Here is a 26,629-nt window from a genome sequence, read left to right as displayed (position 1 = left end):
TTTTTAAAAAATTGACCCACAGCTGTGTGATATCTGTAGTGTCCATTAAAATGCTGAATTATCTACGAATGTACTACACATAGCTGTGCCAGTTTTTGACATGCAACATATTGATTCAGTATTTACTTATCTTCCTAAAGATATCAAAAATGAACACTTCTAATTTTTAAAATATTTGTTATGTCTGTAAATTTTTATCCTTAGAAACATTATTGTATTATCTTTTAAGATTTCTGTAATGATGAAATTAGACAAAGAAATTTATTAAAAAAAAAAAAAAAAGAATCCTGAAGCTGCAATAAGATGCACTATACAGATGATGCTGAAATAAAGTTTAGTGAACCTGAAATGAACCTGAAAAAAATTTATTTTCTGTATTTCCAACTGTGAGAATGGCACATGTGCTTCATGTTATTTTTAAACCTTTTGTCCATATGAAAACTTACAATGATTAAGCAGAATGACAATCAGTTAAAATCAGAAATGGTCTTGTTTTGTTGTGACAATAAAATGACCAAGTACAGTGACTTGATTTAATTGGATCATTTTTTAAAAATTTTTCTTTTTTTTCTTTTTTTAACTTTTTATTGACAGATTTTTATTGACTTATACCCATGTATAAGTATACATGGGTAATTTTTACAATTTTGTCACTTGCACTCACTTCTGTTCCAACTTTTCCCTTCCCTCCCTCCACCCCCTCCTCTAGATGGCAAGCAGTCTTATATATGTTAAGTATGCTATAGTATATCCTAGATACAATATATGTGTGCAGAACCATACAGTTCTCTTGTTGCACAGGAAGAGTTGGATGCAGAAGGTAAAAATAACTTGGGAAGAAAGACAAAAATGCATGTAGTCCACATTCATTTTCCAGTGTTCCTTCTCTGGATGTCGCTGATTCAATCAGATCATTTTTCAAAAGCTGTTGCTATGATATTTTTAACCATAAAGTGTCCTAATTTGATGCATTCCTCTCTCTTTTTTCTGTTATTAGATATTACTTTGGACCGGTGATATTCCAACACTCTGAAATGTACTGAATGTAAACATATTGATGTGTTTTTAAGAACTGCAAAATGCATGTTTTCCCTGGAAAGAAAAGTAAATCAAATAATAAAGTATTGCTTTAAAATTTTTTTAAAAATCTATCCCTCAAGTCACCATCATAGCTTATCTTCCAACAATTGTTTAGAAATTTTCCTTTTACCTATGGACCATGGAAGGAAGACATAGGAAAATCCAGGGGAATTGCCTTTATAGAATAAGGTTTAGAAGTAAAAAGTTATACATTTAAACTGAGAGACCCTTATATCTATGTTATCTATCCAGTCCTCTATTTTTACCAATGGGGAAAACTGAAGTTGAGAGAAATGATATCATTTGCCCAAGGTCAATTAGGTAATAAGACTCAGAGGCAGGTTGTGCTGTGCATAAGTGGAAGACATATTCATGGATATATATTGAGATACAAACAATACTTGTGAGTACAAAAATAAATAGAATCTGGAGGTGAATCCAAGAGCTGAGCGTGCAAACTGGGTTCTTAAACAGGTGTGCAATCCCATATGGGGTCTCATAATTGAATGTGGGAGGTGATCATGAAGTTATAATTATCAGTAAATGTTTGATTTTTATACCTATTTTATATATCTATATTCCTGAGGTCATGTAAGAATTTCTCAAGTGAAAAGGGGTCATGAGTGGAAAAAACTCTGCTCTAGACAAACTGAATATAAAATCAGCCTCAGACATTTACAAAGTTGTGTAATCCTGAACAAGTTACTTAACTAATTTGCCTCTGTTTGCTCAGTTGTAAAAAGGAGATAACAGAACCAACCTCACAGGGGCATTGTGAGGTATGATAGAAATGTTTATAAAGTATAACCAAACAAAGCAATAACAAAAAAAGCCAATGACATTTATGTGGTACAAAGAATAGAACATGGGATTGGAGCTAAAAGGAATTTTAGAGTCACATTGTCTAATCCTTTCATTTTTCAAATAAGCTGGGATAAAACTGCCCATCATGGGTCAGTGGCTAAGACAATATTTGAATTCACATCCTCTGATTCTGGAGCAGTGGAGAGAGATTCTGGGCCTGGAATTAGAAAGATCAAAATTCAAATTCAGCCTCAGACATTTACTAGCTGTGTGACTCTGGGAAAGCCACTTTGCTCTGTTTGCCTCAGTTTCCTCATCTGTAAAATGAGCTGGAGAAGGAAATGACAAACCACTCCAACATCTTTGCCAAGAAAATCCCAAATGGGGTCACAAAGAGTCCATAACCATAACTGTACAAAACAACAACACCCTCTGATTATAGATGCGATTTTCCCCTTTGTTTAATGAATGTATAATTTAATTTAGTAGAGATGATACAGGATTCTGCTTATTAATGGTAAATCTTCTACTCATATTTCAGGATGAGCAAAGGCTTTCAGCCATTGAGAAGATTCTCACAGAATTTTTAAAACATGCCAAGGATGAAGAAAGAAAAGGCAAAAATTAAAGGAGCTTCCTTGTCTATTGTTCCTGTTCTTAAAAAGTTCCTAAAAACCTATGAAAAGCATTGTGTCCAGTCTCAGACTTCTGTGTGCCCAGCTATCAAGAAGGCCTTGAAAACCAGCATCGAGAATGAACAGATTCTCAGGAAGGTGAAGGAGTGTTCTATAGTTTGCCTCTTTCCTCTCTGAATTGAATCAATTTTCCCCACCAAGGTAGATGCCCTTTCAGACCTCCTGTCTCCAACCTCACCTACACACAAATCACAAATTCAAGGCCACAAATGATTGAATTCTACATGTTTCTGTCTTATTTCATTGCAACACTCAGATTTCCTTTGTAGCAACAGTATTTGTTTTTTTCTTACCTTTTAGTTTGCGCTCATAAGCCCTGGCGTCTCCCCAACAGGCTCCTCAGAAGTTTCTCTTGAACCTTTGCTTAAGACAATTCGAGATGAACGCTACATGCTGGGAAGAGAACTTTGCATCTGGGGGATGAAGCTGAAAAATTCAGATGTTGCAAGCCTAGTAAGTCATGGGTTTTAAAAATATTTATTTAACTGCTATGCCAATTAGTCTGACAATATGAAACAGGTTAATGTCTCAATAATGCTCTCTATGCCATGTGTTATGTTGTAGAGTTTCATACAACACTATAAATTGACTCAGATCCTCTATAAGCATTCAGGCTTACAAGACAGTGGGTATAGGGTTCTCTCCTCTCTCTCTCTTTTTCTTTCTTTTTCTTCCTTCCTCTTCCTTCCTTCCTTCCTTCCTTCCTTCCTTCCTTCCTTCCTTCCTTCCTTCCTTCCTTCCTTCCTTCCTTCCTTCCTTCCTTCCTTCCTCTCTCTCTCTTTCTCTCTTTCTTTCTTTCTTTCTTTCTTTCTTTCTTTCTTTCTTTCTTTCTTTCTTTCTTTCTTTCTTTCTTTCTTTCTTTCTTTCTTTCTTTCTTTCTTTCTCTCTCTCTCTCTTCCTTCCTTCCTTCCTTCCTTCCTTCCTTCCTTCCTTCCTTCCTTCCTTCCTTCCTTCCTTCCTTCCTTCCTTCCTTCCTTCCTTCCTTCCTCTCTCTCTCTTTCTCTCTTTCTTTCTTTCTTTCTTTCTTTCTTTCTTTCTTTCTTTCTTTCTTTCTTTCTTTCTTTCTTTCTTTCTTTCTTTCTCTCTCTCTCCCTTCCTTCCTTCCTTCCTTCCTTCCTTCCTTCCTTCCTTCCTTCCTTCCTTCCTTCCTTCCTTCCTTTCTTTCTTTCTTTCTTTCTTTCTTTCTTTCTTTCTTTCTTTCTTTCTTTCTTTCTTTCTTTCTTTCTTTCTTTCTTTCTTTCTTTCTTTCTTTCTTTCTTTCTGCTCTCTCTCTGTGTCTCTCTCTCCCTTTATGTCTCTCTGTGTCTGTCTCTCTATCTCTGTTTCTCTTTGTTTCTCTCTATCTCGCTCTGTCTCTCTTTCCCCCTCTTTATTTCTTTATCTATATTTCCATCTATCCATCCATCTCTTTCCCTCTATTTCTTTATCTATATATCATCTATCTATCTGCATCTCTCTCTCTTTCCCCCTCTCTCATCTATATGTCATCTATTCATCCATATCATCTATCCATTCATATCTTTTTCTCTCTTTCCCCCCTCTCTTTATCTATTTATCATTTATGCATCTCTCTCTTCATATATATATATATATCTCTCTATATATATATATATATATATATGCATATATATAATTTGTTTATTCACATCTCTCTGTGTACTTATGTATACATTAACACAAATGCATTTTTTTACATAATTTTTTTCTTACTTTGTATTTATTGATAATTGTTAAATTCACAATAAAAAAGGACATTTTCAAATTTAGGAGGAATGAAGGTGAGGGTGATTGGGATTAGAGGGAGCAATTTCAGAGCCTTATATCATAGAGACAAAAAAAAGTTAAGGGTTCATGGGGAGATCAAAGGTATAAATATGCCTGAGGTGGATTGAAAGTGCAGATCATGGGAATCCAGAAGGTTAATGAGCCAAGAGACCAACGTGTCTAAGCAAACAGCAATGTGTAATAAAGTTCCCAAGTATGAGGATAAAAATTGCACCATTGGAAGAAGGATCTACATAGAAAGGTTAGCAGTCCCTTAAAGTAATTTTTTAAAATACAGGGAAAATGACCCAGAAATAAGAATCAAAGTAGATTGAACTGCCTAGAGCCTTCCCCATCACTGAAGATCTTCATGATGACTTGTTGATTGTAGAGGGGATATCTGCACATGTCTATTTTGTATTAGACAAACTCTGAATTCCCACATATGTGACTGGCTGTTGGGTATCACTGGACACATTGGTGCCTTCAAGGGCTTTTATCTGTTTTTTTTTAAATAGATTTATATTAACATCTCTTTTTTTATACTTTCTTACATCTAAATATCTCCTATATCCTTCCCCTTCTCAGAGAGTCATCCCACATAACAAAAATATTCCTTTTTAAACAGTTTTTTTATAACTTTATAACAAAAATAATTTCCTATAATTTAAAGATAAATATTATTTTTTTTAAATGGCCTTCTTTGGGATGCTGCCATGGATGCTGGTCCATTTCTACAGATGATCTTTGAAACTGAGGCTAGAGTAAGCATTTAATTACTATTTCTAGCCAGTGTTCTCTGCCCTGCTTTTGCTACACCTGGAGCTGGTCTTTTGCTGACCAGGCTCTGTTCAACACTGTTGAGTACATTTTGTGCACGGTAGGCTCTGAGCTGCTGGAGCTGGTGTGCCACATCAGCTATTCCATCACTCCACGGCTTCAGCAATCCAATCTAGCACTCAACAATTGGGGAATCTCCTTTCATCAAAGATTCCCTCCTAGACCCACTCCATAGTTAAGGAGTTTCAGGAGCCTTTTTTGTTTTTGACCAAGTTATATTTATAAACCCTATATCTGACCCATATATAATTTTCTCCCAAAAAACCACCCCTTGGCTCCCCCCACACAAAGCCACAACCACTTTTTGGTTTCTAAAACTTCTGCCTTGAAACAGCCTTTGGGTTTCTGTATCCCTAAGATGTTCAGAGAGGGTCTGCATGCTCTTATGATTTATGGTTTCAAATAACCTTCCATATCAGGATAACAGTGCTGATTTTCTGTTACCACAATATATGTCTTTACAAAACCTGCCCTTTTGTTCTGATCCTAGGAGACGGAAATGTTCTATACAAATACTCACAAAGCTGTGTAGTACAGGGCTGAAGCAACAGGGTGTCACAGAAAACATATGAGCTCTGGAATAGAATCCTGGTCCTGCTGCTTGAACCTTGGGCAAATGTTCAACATCTCTCACTTTCAGATTCCTCATCTGTAAAAGAGAAAGTTGAATGACATGACCTTGATGATGATTTCTTCCAACTCTTACCCCATGATCCTATTTTTCCACCACCCACATGACTGTCATTGATGTGTTTTGATATTTCCCTGTTTGGTCGTCACTATTGCCATTGCCATTTGTCACTGCATTCTAAATTCCTATCTATACTTCTACATCCTATTTCTTGTGTTCATAAATTATATTTCAATATGTCTATGGGTATCCCCTCTACTTCTATGGATCTAAATCCATTGAAAACCTGCCTCTGACATTAATTATTTGGGGAACCTTAGACATGTCTTCAGATTCCCCTAAAATCACCCACCACTTCTATCCTCACATAACATAATTTGTGCAATTCCCCCCCACATGATTGGTATCCCTTTAATTTCTAGTTCTTTGGTACTACAAAAATAGTTGCCATATATATTTTTATACAGGTGGGGCTTTTTTCCTTTTTCTTTGCTCTCTTTGGAATACAAGTCTACTTAGGGCATTGCTCGGTCAAAGAGTATGCATAGGATAAAACTTTTAGGTCACAGTTCCAAATTGTTTTCTATAATGATGGACCAATTTATATCTCCACCAACAATGCATATGGTTATTTTTCCATAGTAACTCCAACAGTTCAAATTTTCTTTTTTCTTTTCTTTTTTTTTTTTTGGTCCAATTTGCCAATCTGATGAGTGTAAGGTAGTATTTCAGAATTATTCTAATTTTCTTTTTTTTCTAATTATTAGTAACTTAGAGTATTTTTTTCACTTGATTATTAGATTTAACTAAAATTTTGAAAGTCATGAAATTCTAGGCCAAGAAATGGTATGAGCCCAATCAGTGGAATTTCTCAGATCTGAGCACTATCACATTCAAATGTTACATGAAAATTGGAGCAATAATGTTGATATAATTTATCTTTGAGCACCACATTTAAGAACTGGATAAATTTCAATAGCTAAATATTCATTTCTTAATTTGTGTTCTTAGGCCATACTTCTAGAGCTGCAAGGACGTACCATGTACCCATTTTCTACTCTAGAAATCATTAACAGCCAAATGGATCTGTGGTCTTTGGAGAGACTGGGCAAGTCTTTCCTTTCCAGCAATTTGCTCTCAATTATATTGGATTACAACAAGTAAGGAAAAGAATATGAAAATCATTTCCTATTATCTAATCAGACCCATTAGCTCTTCTTGCCAAATAGAATCATGAGTGGAAAATAAGGTTTCTAGGAGATCTTATTAATGTCCTAGGAGAGTGAATCTGCCACTCAAAGCCATTACAAGGAAAACTATAATCCATTTGGAAATCTGGCTCCTTGGATTCACAAAGCAGAGCTTCTAATGCACTTGAAAACCTCTTGCTCTTTAAATAATTGTTCCTGAAAATCTCCCCCCAAAACTACAACATAAGATATTTCAGAAAATCCATTTAGATCCCAAGTTAACAATCCAGCTTCTTCACTGACTGAAATAATTTGTAAGTGATGTTAAACCCTTAGCAGAATGATCTCTTTTGGGGTTGGACCAACTATTTTCAAGGGTGGGACTGTACTCTGCTTTTTCATGTTGCTCATTTCAGCTGGTTCTGTTTGGGCAAGAAGAATAGTGTAAAACAAGCTAGACTCAAAGTAAAAAGACTTGGATTTGAATCCTGGCTTCATCACTTATTAGTGTAACTTGAAGCAAGGTATTTAATCTCTTTGAGCCCATTTCCTTAACTGATCTGTGTCATGAGAATTAAATACCAGGGCTCCCTTATCTGCTCTGGCCAGATCATACCCCATGGGATGCTGAGCCTGTTTCCTAGGCACTAAGAGGAATTATGGGAATTGTACCTTCCAAGAAGTTTGAAGAATACTGATTTCATGATCAGAAAGGAAGGGAGGGGCAGCTAGGTGGCGCAGTGGATTCCTTGAATTCAGGAGGACCTGAGTTCAAATCTGGTCTCAGACACTTAACACTTCCTAGCTGTGTGACCCTGGGCAAGTCACTTAACCCCAGCCTCAAAAAAAAAAAAAAAAAGAAAAGAAAAGAAAAGAAAAAGAAAAAAGAAAAAGAAAGAAAGAAAGGAAGGAAGAGAGAAATGAGGAGGGCAGGCTTATTCTCTGCAAGATTCATTGAGTGGGTCATCCTTCTTGGTTTAGTAGCTAATCCTCTCTGACTGTAGCTTTACTTCAAGGTGGGAGATAGGTGGCCATCCTGGATTTGGTAGGTCATCCCAAATTGACAAACCTTTCATCACTGATCCACATTTCTCTGGGAGTGGTCAGGATGCAGGCTCGTGGGATGTGCTCTAACTAGACCAGATTAGAGATGGGTTAGGGGGAGGAGAGCTGTTTACCCTTTCCCCTCTCATTATCCCTGTATTTATAAGCTTTAGGATTTAGAAGCAAGTCCATAGCCAACTGAAGACCTACCTCTGATACGTGCTGGTAGTGGGATCCTGAGTAAATCACTTCATCTCATAGATTTTACCTTCATGACTTCTCTTATTTTTAATCATTTCTCTTCATTCTCATGACCATCATCATAGCTGAAGCTCTTGTCATATCTTGCCTGGTTGCTTACAGTAGCTTCCTAATTGGTCTCCCCACTTCCAGCTTTTCCCTTCTCTTATTTCTTCATCTTACTGTCAAAATCTCTCTAAAGCTCATGACTAGCACAGTGTCTGGCAATAGCAGATGCTTAATAAATGCTTGCTGAGTGACGGGCCTGACCCTGTGATACCTATGCTCTAAAATCTTCAATGGCTCTCTATTGCCTCTAGAACAAAATCAAACTCTTTGGTCCAACATTTAGCGATCGCCCCAACCTAGCTCCAGCCTCCTGGTTTATTTCATTCCGCTCCATTCTATACTACATTTCAGATAAACCGGTATCTTTTTAATTCCCTGAACAAGGCATTCCATCTACTGACTTCATACCTTTATATTGGCTGACTTACATGTGTGGAATGTACTTCCTTCTCAACTTCCCTTATTTATTTTAATTATTTAGTTTCCTTCCTTTCTCCACTTAACTGTCACCTCCAAAGACCTTTCCTGTCCCCTCTTGATTGTTATTAATCTCTTCTTTCTCACATTTTTATGTATTTTTTATCTATTTACTCTTCCAACTAATTATAACCTTCTTAAAGACAGAACTTTTTTTAAAAAATTATTTATTATCTCTGGAATTCCAGAGTCATTTCTGATCAAAATCTGATCCATTTTTGTTTAATTTTATTCTTGATCTAGCTGTGATGTCACAGGTATAGGGAACTCTCAGTGTGGAAACTCCCTCCTCCAATGGAGATCTGAAAGTCTTACCAATTTGCCTAAATCAGAGAAATGTTAAATAACTTCCCCTCTGTGTGATAATGCAGCTAGTATGTTTCAAAGGCTGGTTGTTGAACAAGGATCTTACACTGAGACTGCTTCTTTCCTTATACATATGTGATACTTTGTAAACATTTGTTGAATTGAATTATTAAGAAGGGAAGGGTCTGATATGTATTATATGTCTTTCATTCAAAGACCTGCCCAGCTAAATTCACTTTTACAAATTATATTTCATGTTACAGTTGGGGAAACAGAGGCAAATCACTTACTCAGGCTTACTAGGAAGCTAGGAAGCTATCTGGGGCAATATTTAAACAGAGTCTTTTGGACTCCTAGTCTAACACCTAATGCACTGCACTTACCTAGCCAGGAAAGTTTACAACCCTTAATCCCTAATCAGCTAACGCCTTTTTGGAGATTAGTTTCAGTGAGTTTCAGATCCCAGGGAAAGGAAAGCAAGCAGCTGAATATTTTGGCACAGAGGGATGGGAAGAGAAAGTCACCTGGTCCAAACGTCTTATTTGACATGTAAAAAAATTAATCACAAAGGCTGCTGCACAAAGAGTTACCAAATGGGAAATGTTACATTCGGAAGTGAATTTGGAGGCTGAGAGCCTGTATTCAAATGCTCCCTGATATGACCTTGGTCAAATGGCTTGTCTGTAGATCACAGCTTCATGGGACCAGAGATTTAGAGCCAGATCATCTTGCCCATTCCTGCATCTCTCCCCTGTGCAATACTGAATGCAATATTTTCAATATTGAAGCCCCGAGGAGCCGAAAGGCAGATAGTGAGTATCAGAGGAAAACTTTGCATTTGGTCTCAGATTCCAAATCCGACACCCATTGCATGACACCACACTAAAATGAAGGAATCAGATTAGATAATCTCTCCTTTCCTTCTCTAATGGAACTGTAAGTAACTAATTTGTTCTTTCTCTGATAAGGTTTATAAATGAAGGTGTTGACATTCTTATGGCTGGCCTGGAAAAAAACCAGAAGCTTAAGATTCTCAGCCTCCGTTATTGCAATCTGGGACCAAGTAGCGGCTCAAAGCTGGGCTGGGCAGTTAGCCAAAGTGCCATTTGGTGAGTCCGTCCATCTAGCCAAAGCCTTGGAAGTTTTGGTGATCAATCTTTGTCTCTTCCTATTCTTTGTTTACAGGTTTGTTCATGAGTCTGCCTAATTTTTCTTCATGATCTTATTTCCTTTTCTAGACTAATGCTTTAGACTGGCTCATCTCAAAATCAAGTTTATTCTTTAATAAGGTCACATTTCATATCTACTCAAATGGATCTGTGAGCTTATCAATTTGGGCACTCCCTCCAATGGGTAGAATGCAACCTATCCATACATTTCTGGTTTATGTCTTCCTATAAGTCCATCCACATGCTGGAGACCTTCCTCACTTTTTCCTGACATGGTGAACATATCCATGGCTGTCTACTTGTCCTCCCTTGCCCATGCAATGTGGTCAATAGGATAAATATAGATATAAGTATATCTATATATCATATATTTCCTTGATAAAATCTTTTATACTTCCTTTTCCAAATATCAGTCAGTAAACCTTTGTTAAGCACTTACTATGTGTCGGGCACTGTGTTGCAAATACAAAAAAAAAAGAAAAAGAAAATCCCTGTCCTCAAAGAAGTCACAATCAGCAGACAGCATGCAAAGAAATAAGTACAAACAAGTTATATGTAAATTAAATTTAAAAAAAAATTAACAGGAAGAAAGCACCAGAATTCAGATGGCCTGGGAAAGGCTACTTGTAGAAGGTAGCACAGATAGACAAGATCTGCCTTGGATGAGAACATGAGGATGGGCTGTAATCTACACTGTGGAGAGAGGACCAATGGAGCTGATGGATCCACTGGAGTCTATGTTGAAGTCTCTGTAATGTGAAAGTGTATTAAAAACCTCCTTTTTAGTTAGACTAAAGATATCAAGAAATAAATATTTCTCCAGTCTAAAGTTTCTTTCCAGACTAATCTGAAGGAAGGAACATTTATCAACTCAAACTCAGCAAACAATGCCCTCCACTAAAAATCTTTTCTCTCAAAGCTGACCCTTTCTTTTAGAAAAGTACATTAAAGGTCAAGAATGAGACCTGAGCTCCAGAAGATGAATTAATGATAGCAACTAAACTCAGAAAGAAAAATAACTGTTGGTTAAGATCCTTTCCTTTCCCATCCACTAAAGAGGAATACTATGACCCTGTATAAAGGCAGTACCTTCTTTCTCTTTTCTAAAGGGATTAAGTTATTGATCCAGGGAGGTCTATTTAAAACTGAGGGGTTATAGAAGAAGATTAGATTATTAGATATTGCATTAAATGCAAAGTTCAGTATTAATAGTTTTCTGCCACATTCATTTCTGCAATATTTTGAGTTTCAGATTTTTTGTTTCCTCCCTCCCTTCCCTTCCCCAAGACAGCAAGTGATCTGATATAGGTTATACACATTCAATCATTTTAAACATATTTCCATTTTTTCTCAATAGTATTTTATTTTTCTGATTACATATAAAGATAGCTTTCAACATTCATTTTATAAGATTTAATGTTTTTCCACAGTATGACTAAAAAAAAGAATTTTTTGATTTTGCCTCCTCTGCTCAATATATATATGTGTTTGTATGAGTGTATATACATATATATATATATATATATATATGCACATATATTTCTGCATGTAATTGGTGCTTAGAGAGACTGAAAATAATATCACTTAAAATCTTTATTTTGTCTCTTTGCTCTAGTGAACTTTATCTTAGTGGTAATTACTTACAATGTTCTGGGGCTTTGGCTCTCATTAAACACATAGCAGAATTTGCAGAAACCCAGGGGAAAGACAGGAGAAAAAAGATCTTGCGATACAGAAGAAGCTCATCTCAACAAGTGCTTCCAGGTAAATTAGAAGTGAAGGAACACCTGGTCACATTGATACAAACATTCTAATAAGGATTTTTTTCTTATTAAATGTACATAATTCATTTGAAAAAAATTTATTCCAATGGCTCAAAAGAGTTTATGAAAAAGTCATTAATAATAGCCAAGTCAACAAGCATTTAGTAAACTAATTCTATGTGCCAGGTACTATGTTAAACTTTGAGAATATCTCCAAAAGCAAGGGGGAACCTGCTCTCAAGGTGCCCACATTCCAATGGGGAAGCTGACATGTAAATAACTATGTAGATAGAAGGTTCTTTGAAAGTAGGAAGACTTTAGCACCTGGGGGAGCACCTGGAAAGGCTTCCTTGATTGGTGGGATTTGACTTAAATCTTGAAGGAAGCCAGAGAAATTACAGAATAGAGGTGAGATGGTAGAGCCTTCTAGGCATGGGGGGGACAGAGACTGGAGATACAGGGTTGTAATTGAGTTTCAGACGTTAATAGTTCACACTTATATGGTCTCTGTATCACTAGTACCTAGCTCTTTGCTTTGTATATAGTAGGCACTAAATAAATTCTTATGAAGTTGTATTAGAAAGAGCTCGCTGCCCAATGATTTTGTGACAAGGTGTTGTGAGTAATAATTCCACTGTACAGAGGGAGGTAATTGAGTATCACTGAAGGGAAGAAGCTCACGTAGATAAGACACCTAAGACTTGAAATCATATCTTTTGACTTCCTATCCAATGCTCTATAATTTTTTTTACTCGTGACTCCTTTTTTGCTCCAGAAATTTTTACATGATTCTGGGTATGTAGATATATAAAATAGGTATACAAATCCAACATTTACTGATAATAAATCATCATTACATGATCCCCATGTTCAAATACATGACCCCATATGAGGTCACCACCCAGAGTTTAAGAAATTGGGCTCTAAAACACACTGCCTCCTAAGCACACATGCCTTCAACATGAAGAGGAAACTGGCCTAGGCTCCTTATGGATCATAGGTGTGGGATTAGAAGTCATTCTTCAGATGGGGACTTCTCTTTCTGAGAATGACAAGAACCCCAAGAAAGACTAAGCAATTAAGATCCAATAACCTCAGACTGAGCTGCCAACTCTCTAATTAATCAATGACAATCTAACCCAGTTTCCCAGGAGAGACTCTTTGTTCAAAGCAATTGCTCTAATGTCAAGAGAAATGAAGATTAAGAGATGTCAAGAGCTAGAGTAAAGGCTTTGTTGTAAAGATATAAATATCCCTATAGTTAATGGAGCTTGACAAATATAGTATTTACAACCCATCTAAAGAGTTTTTGAGGATTTTTCTGAGATAGACACATTTGTTAATTCTGAATATCAAATACAATTCTCTAAAAGAAAGGGAAGGGAAAAGAAATTGAAAGGTAGTCTTTTACAATGATTCCCTCCTCTTTGTAATTATTTCTTACATTATATTGTTCTATTTTCCTTTTCTCTTGGGTTGGCTGATGTTTTATATTTCACAAATGGGACAAGGATTTCATCACTTTGAAGCTAAATGATGGTTTTTTCCAAATCTTTAAATTATTGGCAACAGCCCTGATACTTAATGGTTTCTGCTCACTTACAACCAAGTCTCAGGACCTTCAGTTAGTTACCCCAAACAACCTGGAAAATCTGGGAATAAAGTAGAAGCAACAAATTTCAGTCATGAAAAATGATCCCCAGAAATTGAAGGGACTAGTGCCAGGTCATACAGATTTGCAAAAGATCAAGAGCCACTAAACTGTACAAAAAGATCCCCAGAAAAGTATTCATGTTTATATATTTCTTATTTAATTAACATATCATATAATATATATGTTAATATATCTGGTGCTTAACAGTGCACAGTACATAATAGGTACTTAATAAATGCTTATTGATTATTGGTTAATTAATATCATCACATTAAAATCAGCTTAAAAGCCACATTTTAATCAGGTTTGGGTTGTACTCAGGAGTGTTGTAGGTCACAAGCAACATGTTTGATACTTCTGGTATAGTGGATAGCTTATGGAACTTGAAATCAAGAAGACCTGAGTTCAAATCCTACCTTATATTCTCTTCCAGGCTGAGTTTCACCATTAGTAAAATGAAGATAATAATATCGATGCCATAAAATCACTGTGAAAACCAATTGAGATGACATATGTAATTGTTGTATGATCATTCAGTCCTATTGGACTCTTCATGACCTTATGGACCATTAATACTGTCCATGGGGTTTTCTTGACAAATATATTGGAATAGTTTCCCATTTTCTTCTCACTCAATAGATCACCTTTTGTCAGAATTCTCTACTATGATCTATCTTGGGCAACCCTTTACAACATAGCTCATAATTTCATTGACTGACACAAACCCCTTTGCCATGATAAAGCAGGGATAAGGGAAGGTGAAGGAACATATAGTGCTTTGTAAATCTTATAGCAATTATATAAATAGTACCTTTAAAAAGCCAATTGGGTGACATAGTGGATAAGAAAGCTATTTTTTGAATCCAGAAGATTAATTCAAATCTTATCTCAGATACTTGTCAACTATGTGACTCTGGGAGAGTTATTTTTAACCCTTCTCAAACTCAGTTTCCTCATCTCTAAAATGGGGATAATAATTGCATTGCCTCAAAGAATTGCTATATGGTTCAGATAAGCTAATATATATTTATATATTATATAATACATATATTTATATATTATAATCTATACATTATATATTTAATAATATAATCTACATTTATATATTATATATATTTAATAATATAATCTATATTTATATGTTATATATCTTAATAACATAACATATATTTATATTATATATTTTATATTTTAATAATATATGTTATATGTTATATATTTTATAATGTTATACACATATATGTATGTAAAGTGCTTTGCAAACCCTAAAGTGCTTTATCAACCCTAGCTATTTGCTATGTGATTTGTACATAATGTAATATGAAAAGATAATCATATTTTATATGTAAATTTTAGAGACATATCAATAACTAGGACTTGTCATGAGAATAAATTCTTGTTACTATTGCCAAAACTGTACCAGGGACATCGATCACCAGTAAGAACTATGCCAAGAGTATCCTTTATCCTGAGATTTTTTTCTTTTTTGATGGATTTTTTTTGGCTTGGATCCATCATTTCACTGAAATATGAAAGGCTCAGTGGGGAAATTCCCCACACCTGAACAGGTTCGGTGATTTATGGTTTTAGAGAATAGCTGGGATGGGGGACGAGGAGGAGCAGGGCAATGAAAGTAATTTGCCCAGGTTCATGTGGTCAATGTATTAGAAACAAAATGTGAATCTAGGTTTTCCTGACTCTGAGACTGGCTCTCTTTCCACTATGAATCCTTGCTTCTTATACTGATTATTTTCTAATCTCTCAGAAATCCAATGGTATTTTTAGCTCAATTTCGCTTAACATTTGAATGTATAATGTGAGATCTTAATAATCACATTCTGAAAACTTAAATAATATACATGAAAATAGTGAGTGCCAGCAGTTGGGCAATCATCCCTGGATCATCCTTAGAGGCTGAGGATGATGGATCTCTTGAACTCAGGAGTTCTGAGCTTCAGTGGGCTAAACTATTGGGGTGACTACACTAAGTCTACCATTAATATGGTAGACTCTGGGACTGGGGGCCTTTCTAGATTGTATTAAGAAAAAAAGAAAGAAAGAAAGATGAACCAGCTCAGGTAGGAAACAAAACAGGTAAAACATTTTGCATCAATCAGTAGTAGAATCAGTCCTGGAACTAGCCATTGTATTTTCAACCTGTGCAAAATAGAGATACAGATTTTAAAAATTTTTTTAAAGTGTCCATGTTTTCTTCTCTATCATATGCTTACTACCATAAGAATAAGGAAATATTCACATAAACAGAATAGTGGGATCTTGAGCATAATAAAGAAAAGTAGAAAAGATTAGGAAGAATTTTCAATTTGTCATTTTATTTCAGAAATTTCTTTGGTAAAGACCCATCCAGTCTGGAGACTCTTAAAAGGCTTTTGTTTTCCATATAATTGGACAAAAAGGAGTGTCAGATTTTGACTCAATACAAAAATATCAGTATCTGTAAAGATGAGAAATATTCCAGGAAAGAAACAAAAAAAAAATCTCCCAAATGTATTATGTGAATATGTTTGTTTGGTTTTAAACTATTCTTTTCAATTCCTTTGTCTTCTTCTAATTCACTCTCTCTTTCAAAGATCTCACTCTGACTGTTGATCAGTTACTATATTCCTAAAGAATCTGATGGAAAAAGGCAATCCAGTGGCTCAGGGTGCTGTTAAATCAAATCCAGAAAATAGCCTATTGTGTCAACTGGAATGAGCAATCCCTTTACATCTGACAAGCCTAAGAGAGACTTATGACTGTCATGAATATTTGGGGGGCAGGAATGCCATTGCAATGCACAACCAGCAGAAAATAAATTAAACTTGGAAACTGTTTTCCACCAGTCCCTTGGGATCAGAAACTGTCTTAGAGAAGTTGTAAGAGTCCATCCTACTGCCTCTAAGAAGGCTAAAAATAAATCAGTCCTAGTACTTGAGAATCCATTGTGTTACTAAAATGTGTCCCAGAAGGTGACCTGAGAGCCAACAAAACTGGTTTCCAGGAGTCCTGACTGTTTTGTAAACCATCTGACCTGGGATTAGTTCCTTCACTTTCTGGCCTTCATGTTCTTCATCTATTAAAAAAAAAAAAAAAGAAAAGAAAAGGGACTCCAGTAAATGATCTCCCAAATTTCTCCTAGTTCCCAGAGCCTATGAACATAGAGTTTTTAAGACCTTTTCCAGGTCTAAAATCTATAGTTTGAAAGAAAACCAGTAGTCTTTCTTGGGTAATCTTTTAAAAGGCTATAATAGCAGATCTTCTTTTATTTTCCTAATAATATTTTATTTTTTCCAATTACATATAAAAACAGTTTTCACTCATTTTTGTAAGATTTTGTTTTCAATTTTTTTCTCCTTTCTTCCTTCCCCTCCTCTCTCCCCAAGATAGCAAACAATGTGATATAGGTTATACATGTACAATCATTTTAAACATATTTCCATATTAATCATGTTGTGAAAAAAATCAGAATAAAAGGGAAAGGCCATGAGAAAGGAAAAAAAAGTGAAGATTGTGTGCTTTGATCTTCATTTAGTCTCTGTAGTTCTTTCTCTGGATGAGGATGGTATTTTCCATCACAAGTCTACAGGAATTGCCTTGGATCATTGTATGCTGAGAAGAGCTAAGTCTGTTATAGTTGATTGTATTTCATGTTTTCCTGGTTCTTCTCACTTCACTCATCATCAGTTTAAGTTTTTCCAGATTTTTTGGAAATTAGCATGCTCATTTCTTATAGAACAATAGTATTCCATTATATTCATATACCACAACTTATTCAGTCATTCTCCAATCGATGGGCAGCCACTCAATTTCCAATTCCTTGCCACTGCAAAAAGAGCTGCTAAAAAAAAATCTTTTCACATATGGATCTTTTTGCCATTTTTATGATCTCTTTGGGATACAGACCCAGTGGTGCCATTCCCAGCTCTTTTTAAAATCAATCAAAAAATCATTTACTCCTGCTACCTTATAAGATCATCCTGTTTTGTTCTCATCTTAATGGTGATAGAAGATGTTGGGGTTTGGTCTCTAGGCTTTGTGTAACAGCTCTATTTTCCTGAAGAATTTTGTTAGAAATCACCTTTTGGATTTCTCATTTTCAGGGTGACTTCCCAGAGTTTTTCCCCAAAGACTTTTTCTCCCCCAGCCCTAGACATTCCATTTCATTATAAACCCTAATTGAAATGGAAAAATGTGAACTTGACTACAATAAAGAACTTGAGTTCAAAAAAGCTAGATGAAAGCCTAAAACCATAAAAGTACAATTGATAACTGAGATTCTGCTAGCATTGGCACTCTTTCAATTTAATCAGAATTATTAACATTTTCATCATTTTCATAAGTCTAAATCAGGAGTTGGCAAATTTTTTTCTATAAAGGGCCACAGAGTAAGAAATACTTTAGATTTTGTAAGCCAACAGGCAATAGAAGAGATTATATAGCCATTTATATTACAAGTGAGAGGAAAAAATTGCATAAATGTTTTATTAATGATATTCAAAATAAAATCATACTTTAATACAATTTTTTGTAACAGGTCTACTAATGAAAAGAATTAAATTGGGAGGGGAGCAGATAATGTTTCGCACAATTGAGATTCAAAATTAGTATCTGGTATATAGTAAATGCTGCATAAATACTACTTATTGTTATTATTATTATTATTGATACAGATAAATACTGCCAAATGTTGATATCAATTCACAACCACATAATTTTAATTAAACATATTCATTTTTTTAAGTGTCTTGAGAGACTTTGGGATATACTACTACTACCTTTCTTGGATTTTTGTCTCCTATGTATTTCAGAGTATATCTTTTGTTGTTTTCTATATAGTATGTGTGAACAAAATGGAGTGATTCTCAAGATGAAGTAGTTCCTGATTCATGAAATCTAACTTCATGTATGTACTGTGTTTTTTTTAAGTAAGATAAACTAGAGAACCTAGGTATCATATTAGAGCACTGATCCTGACCTGAAGAAGGAATGAAGGAAGGAAGGAAGGAAGGAAGGAAGGAAGGAAGGAAGGAAGGAAGGAAGGAAGGAAGGAAGGAAGGAAGGAAGGAAGGAAGGAAATGAAGGAAAGAAGGAACTTAAATAGACTGAAGCACAAAGTTTTGAGGGTCTTCAATTTATCAATAAAAAGTATCTCTTAACTCCTAATCAGTTAAAAGACCACAAAGCAACTTTCTAGCCTACTAGCCTTCATATAGTTTTGGGAAGTACTAGAGAACAAAGAACAGCTCATAAATATAAATTATAATATAATATGATATAATATAATTGGTTTCAAAGTCTGAAATATCATAGATGATGGAAAACAATATGATGGATGGAAGTCAGGAATGCAGGACTAGCAGCAACCCCTCCTTCCTTCTTAAACGCAGCTAGGAAAGCTAGACTTCTGAACTCAACTTGGAGAAAAAGAAATACACACTGGAAGTGGTACAGAACAGAATCAATTATAAAATGGAATCAGAATCAGAATAAACTTGATATTCTCAATATGGGGGAGCATTCCTCTCCCATTCTTATTAGCTTAAAACCATTTTAATTAAAATTGTAAGACACTGGCAAAAATATTCTTACTAGATTTTGTTAGACATACTCTGTCTCTGGCCAGGAAACTGTCGACTATTCTATAAGTTGTGATCAAGAAATCCATATCCTATTCTCTAACACCAGTTTCTTATCCAAGTGCTCACTTTCCAACTTAATTTCTCTCTTCTTCATTCTTGCCTTTAATAGGCAACAGTGAAGGAAACACATCCCATGACCCTTTGTTCTTCAGTTTCTTTCCCAAGATTTTATAATTATGATCAATATTTTGGGGGTTCCTTCAAGGAATATCATTTCTGCCTATATGGTTCAGGCCATCATTAATTGAAAAAGGGGAGGCAACTTATGATTCTAACAGTTGGCAATGAGTTTATTCTTGCTATTAGGCTGATGATATAAGAGGAGAAAATTTTCAAAAGATGGAGTTACATGAAGTTGCCTGGGGCACAGCTGCTATTTATGCTTTTTTTTACATATTTAACCATATTGCTCATTTTATTGACTCGATTCCCAACAAAGAAGTCTATAATCAGGCAGAACAAATCATCTCAAGAGCATAGAAAATATAAAATGTGTGCACTTACAATTTTGGACTATTTAATTTGGGCATATTATTCTATTTCTATTAATAAGCTTTCCCCCCCACCTTGTTATATAGTTTATGTGAACAACTGAAAATGAAAGAATTCACTATTTTTAAAAAATATATTTCTTCCTTCACATGTGGATCAGGGAGGGAGTCAGAGGAAGGGATTAGATAAAAAACATTCATGAAGTAGTGGGATTCAAACAAGAAGAATCTATGATTGAGATGATTTAAAGCTGGAAGGGACCTTAGAAACTTTCTAGCCAATGGTCTCATTTTATGAATGAAGAAAGGGAGACTCGGAGAGATTACATAATTTACCCAAAATTACAAGGATTTGAACCTAAAACTCAGTCTTTTTACTATTCCATTCTGCTTGAAAAGCCAGAAGGGACCTGGAGGGAAGAATAATCCCACATCCAGGACAACATGCAACAGTGAATGAGACAGTCTTAAGAGTATTGGACAGGGAATTAGGAAACCTGTAGTTGTAATCCCATTTCTGCTGCAAATTAGTTGGATGATATTAAGCAAGTCACTTCTAAGTCTACACAAATAAGAACAATGATCCCTGACCTGCCTTTCTCAAAATGTTGTTGTAAATATCTGGTGGAAAGAAGAACAAACTTGTTGTGTAAGGAATTATAGGCATGGAAGTTATTATTACTATGGGGATAAAGAAGAGAGAAACAGGATCAGAATAGGATTCAAATTATGCTGCAGACATTTCCTAGCAGGGGAGGGAATGAAGTTGGATCCAGAAGGGGAGAGGATCCTGTCCTTGGCTTTATAATGTAGAGAAGAGAAAGAAATTTTAAAATTATTCCATGGAAAGATACCCATATTTGGATAAATGAAAAATGAGGAATTTGACTGCTGGCAGTGTGTGGAATTTGTAAAGACCTGGGTTAGAATTTTGGTTCTGTTTCTTCCTGGACTCAATGACTTTTAGAGCCCTTTTTGGTTTTAATCTCCTGATCTCTGATCCATGACCTGTGCAGTAAATAATTTACTCTCTCTAAGCCTTGGTTGCCTTATCTGTAAAATCCAAGGGATTGGATTATATTAATGCTGAGCTTCTTTCTAGCATTAAATTCTAGCACGAGCTAGACAATGGGATCCCAGAGAGCCCTTTCAGCCCCATCATTGTGTTGAATGGTGTTCTATAAACCTGAGCTGATGTTTCCTTGTTTAATCAATTAGCATTTATTTTTTTTTGTTGGTTTTTTTTTTGGCAAGTATTTATTAAGTACCCACTGTGGGTACTGAGAGACAAGTATATATATATACATAAATATATATATATATATATATATATATATATATATATACATACACACATTTGTATATCTTTATGTGTATAGACATGCTTATGGTTAAGTGTGTGTATATATTTGTGCATGTAGGTATATGTATATTTCTTGTTGTACAGTTGTCATGTTTGACTCTTCGTAATCTCATTTGTGATTTTCTTGGCAGAGATACTAGAGTGGTTTGCCATTTCTTTCATATATGCATATTTGCATATATATTGTGCCATTTCTTTTATATATATATATATATGTACATATATTCATATCTATATACTTGTTTCCCAGTTAGAATATATATATATATCTTACATATATGTGTATGTATTTGAATATGCATGCATACATACACAGAATATAAAAATAAATTTTGTTGTTGTGCAGTCATTTTTCATGAATCCCGCATTCTATCCACTTTACCATCTAGATAAATAGCAAGGAATTAAATATATGGGAGAAAAAAAATGGAGAGGGGGAGAGGGAAAAAGAAAATAAGCATATATTGAGTGGCTACTATGTGGTAAGCACTTTACAATTATACCATGGAGAGGAGATGCCATCATTATCTCCATTTTATAGATAAGGAAACAGAAGTGACTTGTGACTCTCACAGCTAATAAGTGGCAGGATTTTGTCCAAAGTACCAAGTAGCTTCCAGATCTAGCTTTAGGCACTTACTAGAGTCACATTAACTAGCATGTATCAGTAGTAGAATCTAACTCCAAGTCTTTTTGACTCCAAGATTAGTTCGAATCAATTGTGCTGATTTTCCCCCCTAAAAATTATCATTTATTTTATAAAGTAACTTTTCAGAGGGGGGAGAAGGAGGGAGGCTTGGAATAACTGTTCTAAAAAATAGAAGATATCAATAAAATTTTATGTAAAAAGAGAAACTGGGGAGAATATCATCATGGGCTTTGGTATTGGTAACAATCAACTCAAAGACATGAAGAGAGAAGATGAAATGATCTATGTGAGAAATAAAGCAAGTCCATTCCTCTGGTTCTTAGTGTAAGGAACAGAGAATAATGTCTGATAAGGCTGGAAAGACAGATAAAGGCAATAGAGAACCTCTGGAGTTAATTGAGTAGGAGAATGACATGGTCAGATCAGAGCTTAAGAAAAATTATTTTGGTACTAGTATGGAGGAAAAACAGTGGTGAGAGAGAGTATGATGGGGAGATCAATCAGGAAATAATTTCAATAATTTAGGAAGAAAGGAAGGGAAAAAGGAAGGGCGGGAGGGAGGGGGAAAGAAAGAGAGAGGGAGGGGGAGAAAAAGAGAGAGAGAGGGAGAGAAAGGGGGGAGAGGGAGAGAGAAGGGGAGAGAGAGGGAGAAAAGAAAGAAAAAAAGAAAGAAAGAAGGAAGGAAGGAAGGAAGGAAGGGAGGGAGGAAGGAAGGAAGGAAGAAGGAAGGAAGGAAGGAAGGAAGGAAGGGAGGGAGGGAGGGAGGGAGGGAGACTGAAAGGAGGGAAAGAAAGAAAGGAGGGAGGGAGAAATTTAAATTATTATTCAAAATCACTGTCTTCTAGAACAAAGAAAGTATTCTGCTCCAAATATAAACAGCAAACAGAGGAGGGCTCCATTAGACTAGAATTGCTTAATGTTTTTTTGTTTTTTTTTTCCCTGTCCATTGTCCTCTGGAGAAGGGTGTCCATTGACAACCCCGGAAAGTCCATAGGCTCCTTCTCACAATCATGCTTTTAAGTGCAGAAATAAAATAAAATACATAGGAAAAAGCAAGGAAAACTATAATTTAGAAAATTATTATTATTATAACGACAATATGAACTACAGGTGTTAAGAGTTCCCATTCTAACTCCTAGCTCCAGAAGCAAGCTTCCCTTTTCACAAGGACCCATAGCCTTTCCAATCTGAAATTAGTCCTTCTCCCTCCTTACAACCGCTGGGTCTGGCTGCAGTTTTAGAGGTTTTGCCCTGATTTTCCAGATAAGGTCCAGTTAAGTTCCCTTAGTTTTACCACAACTTCTTCAGATGCCGCCATGTCCATAATTTGTACCCAGGAAGCCCTTTGCCTTTAATCTCTATAAATATCTTGTCCATCTTAATTTTTTTTTTTTTTTGCATTATGGATCCCTTTGGAAGTCTACTCTTTATGCCTTTAAATTGTTTGTGACCAATATCAAAATCTTTTGACATCAACATCCTCCGTTCTTCCTCCCTTTCCCTCTTTTTCTTTTTATAAATAAATTCCCAGAGTCATTCCAAATAGGAATTTCAGAGCAAAAATATCTTTCTTCCCTTTTCAAGAAAATGCCTTAAATGCAAAAGATTACAAAGGAAACCAATTATGCTAAAATGCAGTTATCAAAGTATTTTTAAATGACCTTAAAAAACAGGTGGCACAATGGATAGTATTGGACTTGGAGTCTGAAAGAGCTGCATTCAAATCATACCTCACAGATTGACTTAGTTTTGTCACTCTGGATAAGTCACTTAACCACTCAACCTCAGTTCCCTCCTCTCTAAAATGGGTTGTTATATAGTGTCTTGCATAGTTTTCTCACTTAAAGGAATATGTATGTTATTTCATTTTAAAATGACATTTAAAAACTAAATTAATTAATTGAAAGCATTTTCAGACCTTAAAGCACAATAGAAATTTAAGTTGTTGTTATAGTAATAAACCCCAGGGTGGTAACCTCTGATCTAGCTAGATTAGAGGTAGGCAAACCTGGGTGAGAATTCTAGCTCTGTCTCTTGGTACTCTGTAGGATGTAGGGCAAAAATCCCTTAGCCTCTCTGGATCTCAGTTTCCTTATTTAATCCTTCAAGTTCAGTCTTGTGATCCTGTGAAATCCAAAGAAATTTATCTTACGATTTATTGGGCTTTTCCAGCATTCTCACAAAAGTTTAAAAACACACACAAAAAAACCCTTATTACTAATATGACTAAAACAATTGACTTTTGCAATCACTGAGTTGTTTGCTTCTCCCTTGGTTGAAGGCTTAAGAGTTCCACTTGTTTCAAAATAAAAGGGTCAGACTGAGGTGATTTGCATTAACCTTCTGAGCTAGAGGTCCAGATGTTTTCCATTTGGTCCCAACTGGAAACAGCCAAGCTATTTTTATTCTGTATTCTTTGTTGACCATAGGCTTTTGGCTTGCTGTTTGGAAAGTTGTCACAGTTTTACCATTCCAGTTAAAACTTCGTTCAGAATTCTCTCTTTCCTTATTATTGGCCCCCAAACCATTATCTGTATTTGACAATTTTCCATAAACTAGCTATTTATAAGTTGACATTAGGGGAAAAAAACCACATTTCTACACTAATAGAAATTAAACGTCTGTTTGCTGAATTGTAAAATCCTGCCTCAGATTGTCCTTGACTTGAATAATCTTTAGATTTGAAAGAAACTCTTATCTTAAAAACATGTTGTAGAATACAGATTAGACCCTGGCATGAAAGTATACAATAAGACTCCTGCAGTTTTTTCTTTGAATTGGAAATCAAATAGGAGATCAGAACCCAGACTAGATTTGCAATTTTTATATATTTCAATTTAATTGGTTTTCTTGGTATTTTCAATAGTCTATTTTATGCATTTTTAAAAACATGATTTTAAGAAAAAGTCTATAGGCTCTAAACCCATCCATGACACAAAAGAGGCAAAGAACTGGAATAAAATACAAACTCCTCTACTTGGCATTTAAAGCCCCTGACATCAGGTCCCACCCCACTTTTTTTTAGTCTTATTCCATACTTCACTCTCATGAACTCAACATGTTAAGTCCCTGAATTCACCAAGTTAAGAGTCACTGGATTGCTTAAAGAGGTCCATATTAGCCCAAACTGGAAACAGCAAATTAAAGAATATTTACTGCACTTGGGACTGAACAAGAGAGAGAGACTGAGTCTTAAATTTTAAAAAAAGATTAAAATAGAGTATTAGGTTGGCCATGGAGAATGTCAGAGCAGAACTCCTGAGTTCAAATCTAGCTTCAGACATTTACTACTTGTGTGACCCTGGCTAAGTCACTTCAACCTGTTTGTCTCAATTTCTTCATCTCTAAAATGAACTGGAGAAGGACACAGAAAACTGCTCTAGTATGTATGTCTAAATGAATTTTCAAATATTATGGAAAACAATAGAACAAAGGAATACAAAAAAGCAAAATGACTTTCAAGGAGCTTACATATAAATACTAAATATTTATATAGATGGAATATCTATAAATATAGATGGAAGGTAATTTTTGAAGGGAAGATACTAACACTTGAAGTGACCAATACATGAAAACAATCTCAATATGAAGCAGTGACAAGTTGAATCATTTTGGTGGGTCTAGAGTAATGAGACCTCCTCAGCCATTTCTAATCAGAAGAGTTCCTGGATTATCTGAGCTAAAAAGGAGAAACAGTGGGACTCAGAATGGTTCTGCAAACTGTTTCAGTATATAGTGACCCAATTCAAGACTCATTCCTTGCTTTTGAAAACTGTTTTTAAACTTGAGATCTTCGGAGTAAGAAGAGACAGAAAAGTAAAGATTGAAAGACAAAAAGACAGAGACCCAGAGAGAAATAGAAGTTGAATTCTTTTTACAAGCATAAAATTTAAGGATAAGATACATACAAGTGCTTTTGCATTTATCACAATTTTACTTTTGGCCCCTCCCATGGAAATATTGACTAGACAGATCACTGCCTGGAGTGGATGGGCCAAAGGTGGGTTACTCTAAGTGTAAAGCACCGTAATATCAAATATTGTCACACATAGGGGAAATTTATATCTTTAAATAAGGTTTTTCTTACCTTAGTGATCATCATAGCATCATAGAACAATATGTAGATTTAGAGCTGGAAGCAGTCTTAGAGGTGATATGTATTCAACTCACTTATTTTACAGTTGGGGAAAGTAAGGCTTAATGATGTTAATCAACTTGATCAAGATTATCCTGGTAAAAAGGAGTAGTGGTGGGATTTGAATCCAAAACTTGTGCCTCCATAACTAATGCTCTATCTTCATCTAACGTCTCTTTCACCATACTCCAATTCAGAAAGGCAAGAACCAAGTTTAAGAGTCAAGATATGTCTTCTCAAAAATAGATTTTCCAGTTCCAAAACAGGAAACAACTGAATTGAAATCTGAGATTTTTTTTTTTTTGGCCGGGTATTTAATCCTTGATAACAGCAGAACAATGGAAAACTTAACAGACAAACTTCCAAGTAGCCAGTCATGAATCATCCTATCAGTCTGTACTTTGCCCCCCCCCTTACAACCTGTAATAGCACAAACCTCCTCTTTGGCTTGCAAACCTATCTCCAGAGACAAAAAAGGATATGCTTCACATCAGTGGAAGGAAGCCATAAAAATATCTCTGCCTATAATGCTTCTCCAATATATTACAGAATTTTAGAGTTGGAATGGAGTCCAGGGACTATCTAATCTAACTTATTTTAACTAAAGCTTTTTATTTTCAAAACAT

At 35.3% G+C, this 26,629-nt stretch overlaps 1 protein-coding gene and 1 long non-coding RNA gene across 2 annotated transcripts in view; one reads left to right on the top strand and one right to left on the bottom strand.

Moving 5' to 3' along the window:
• Window positions 1-26,629, top strand: part of LOC141560397 (uncharacterized) — a 48,020-nt gene that overhangs the window by 2,059 nt on the left and 19,332 nt on the right. Inside the window, exons 2-6 of the mRNA XM_074298477.1 lie at window positions 2,426-2,657; window positions 2,880-3,032; window positions 6,826-6,974; window positions 10,109-10,249; window positions 11,925-12,073. Coding sequence (XP_074154578.1) covers window positions 2,478-2,657; window positions 2,880-3,032; window positions 6,826-6,974; window positions 10,109-10,249; window positions 11,925-12,073 — 772 coding nt within the window. The 5' untranslated portion in view covers window positions 2,426-2,477. The remainder of the gene's footprint in view (window positions 1-2,425; window positions 2,658-2,879; window positions 3,033-6,825; window positions 6,975-10,108; window positions 10,250-11,924; window positions 12,074-26,629) is intronic.
• On the bottom strand, window positions 683-26,341 carry LOC141560399 (uncharacterized). The gene is made up of 4 exons (XR_012487707.1): window positions 25,956-26,341; window positions 5,704-5,832; window positions 2,873-3,005; window positions 683-1,092 (listed from the first exon to the last, which is right to left on the bottom strand). It is a non-coding gene; the product is annotated as an uncharacterized LOC141560399 (long non-coding RNA).

Source organism: Sminthopsis crassicaudata, chromosome 3 (genome assembly GCF_048593235.1).
Source record: "Sminthopsis crassicaudata isolate SCR6 chromosome 3, ASM4859323v1, whole genome shotgun sequence".
Classification (NCBI taxonomy): domain Eukaryota; kingdom Metazoa; phylum Chordata; class Mammalia; order Dasyuromorphia; family Dasyuridae; genus Sminthopsis; species Sminthopsis crassicaudata.
Note: the sequence above shows the minus strand (reverse complement) of the source record. Positions and strands in the feature narration are given on the sequence as shown.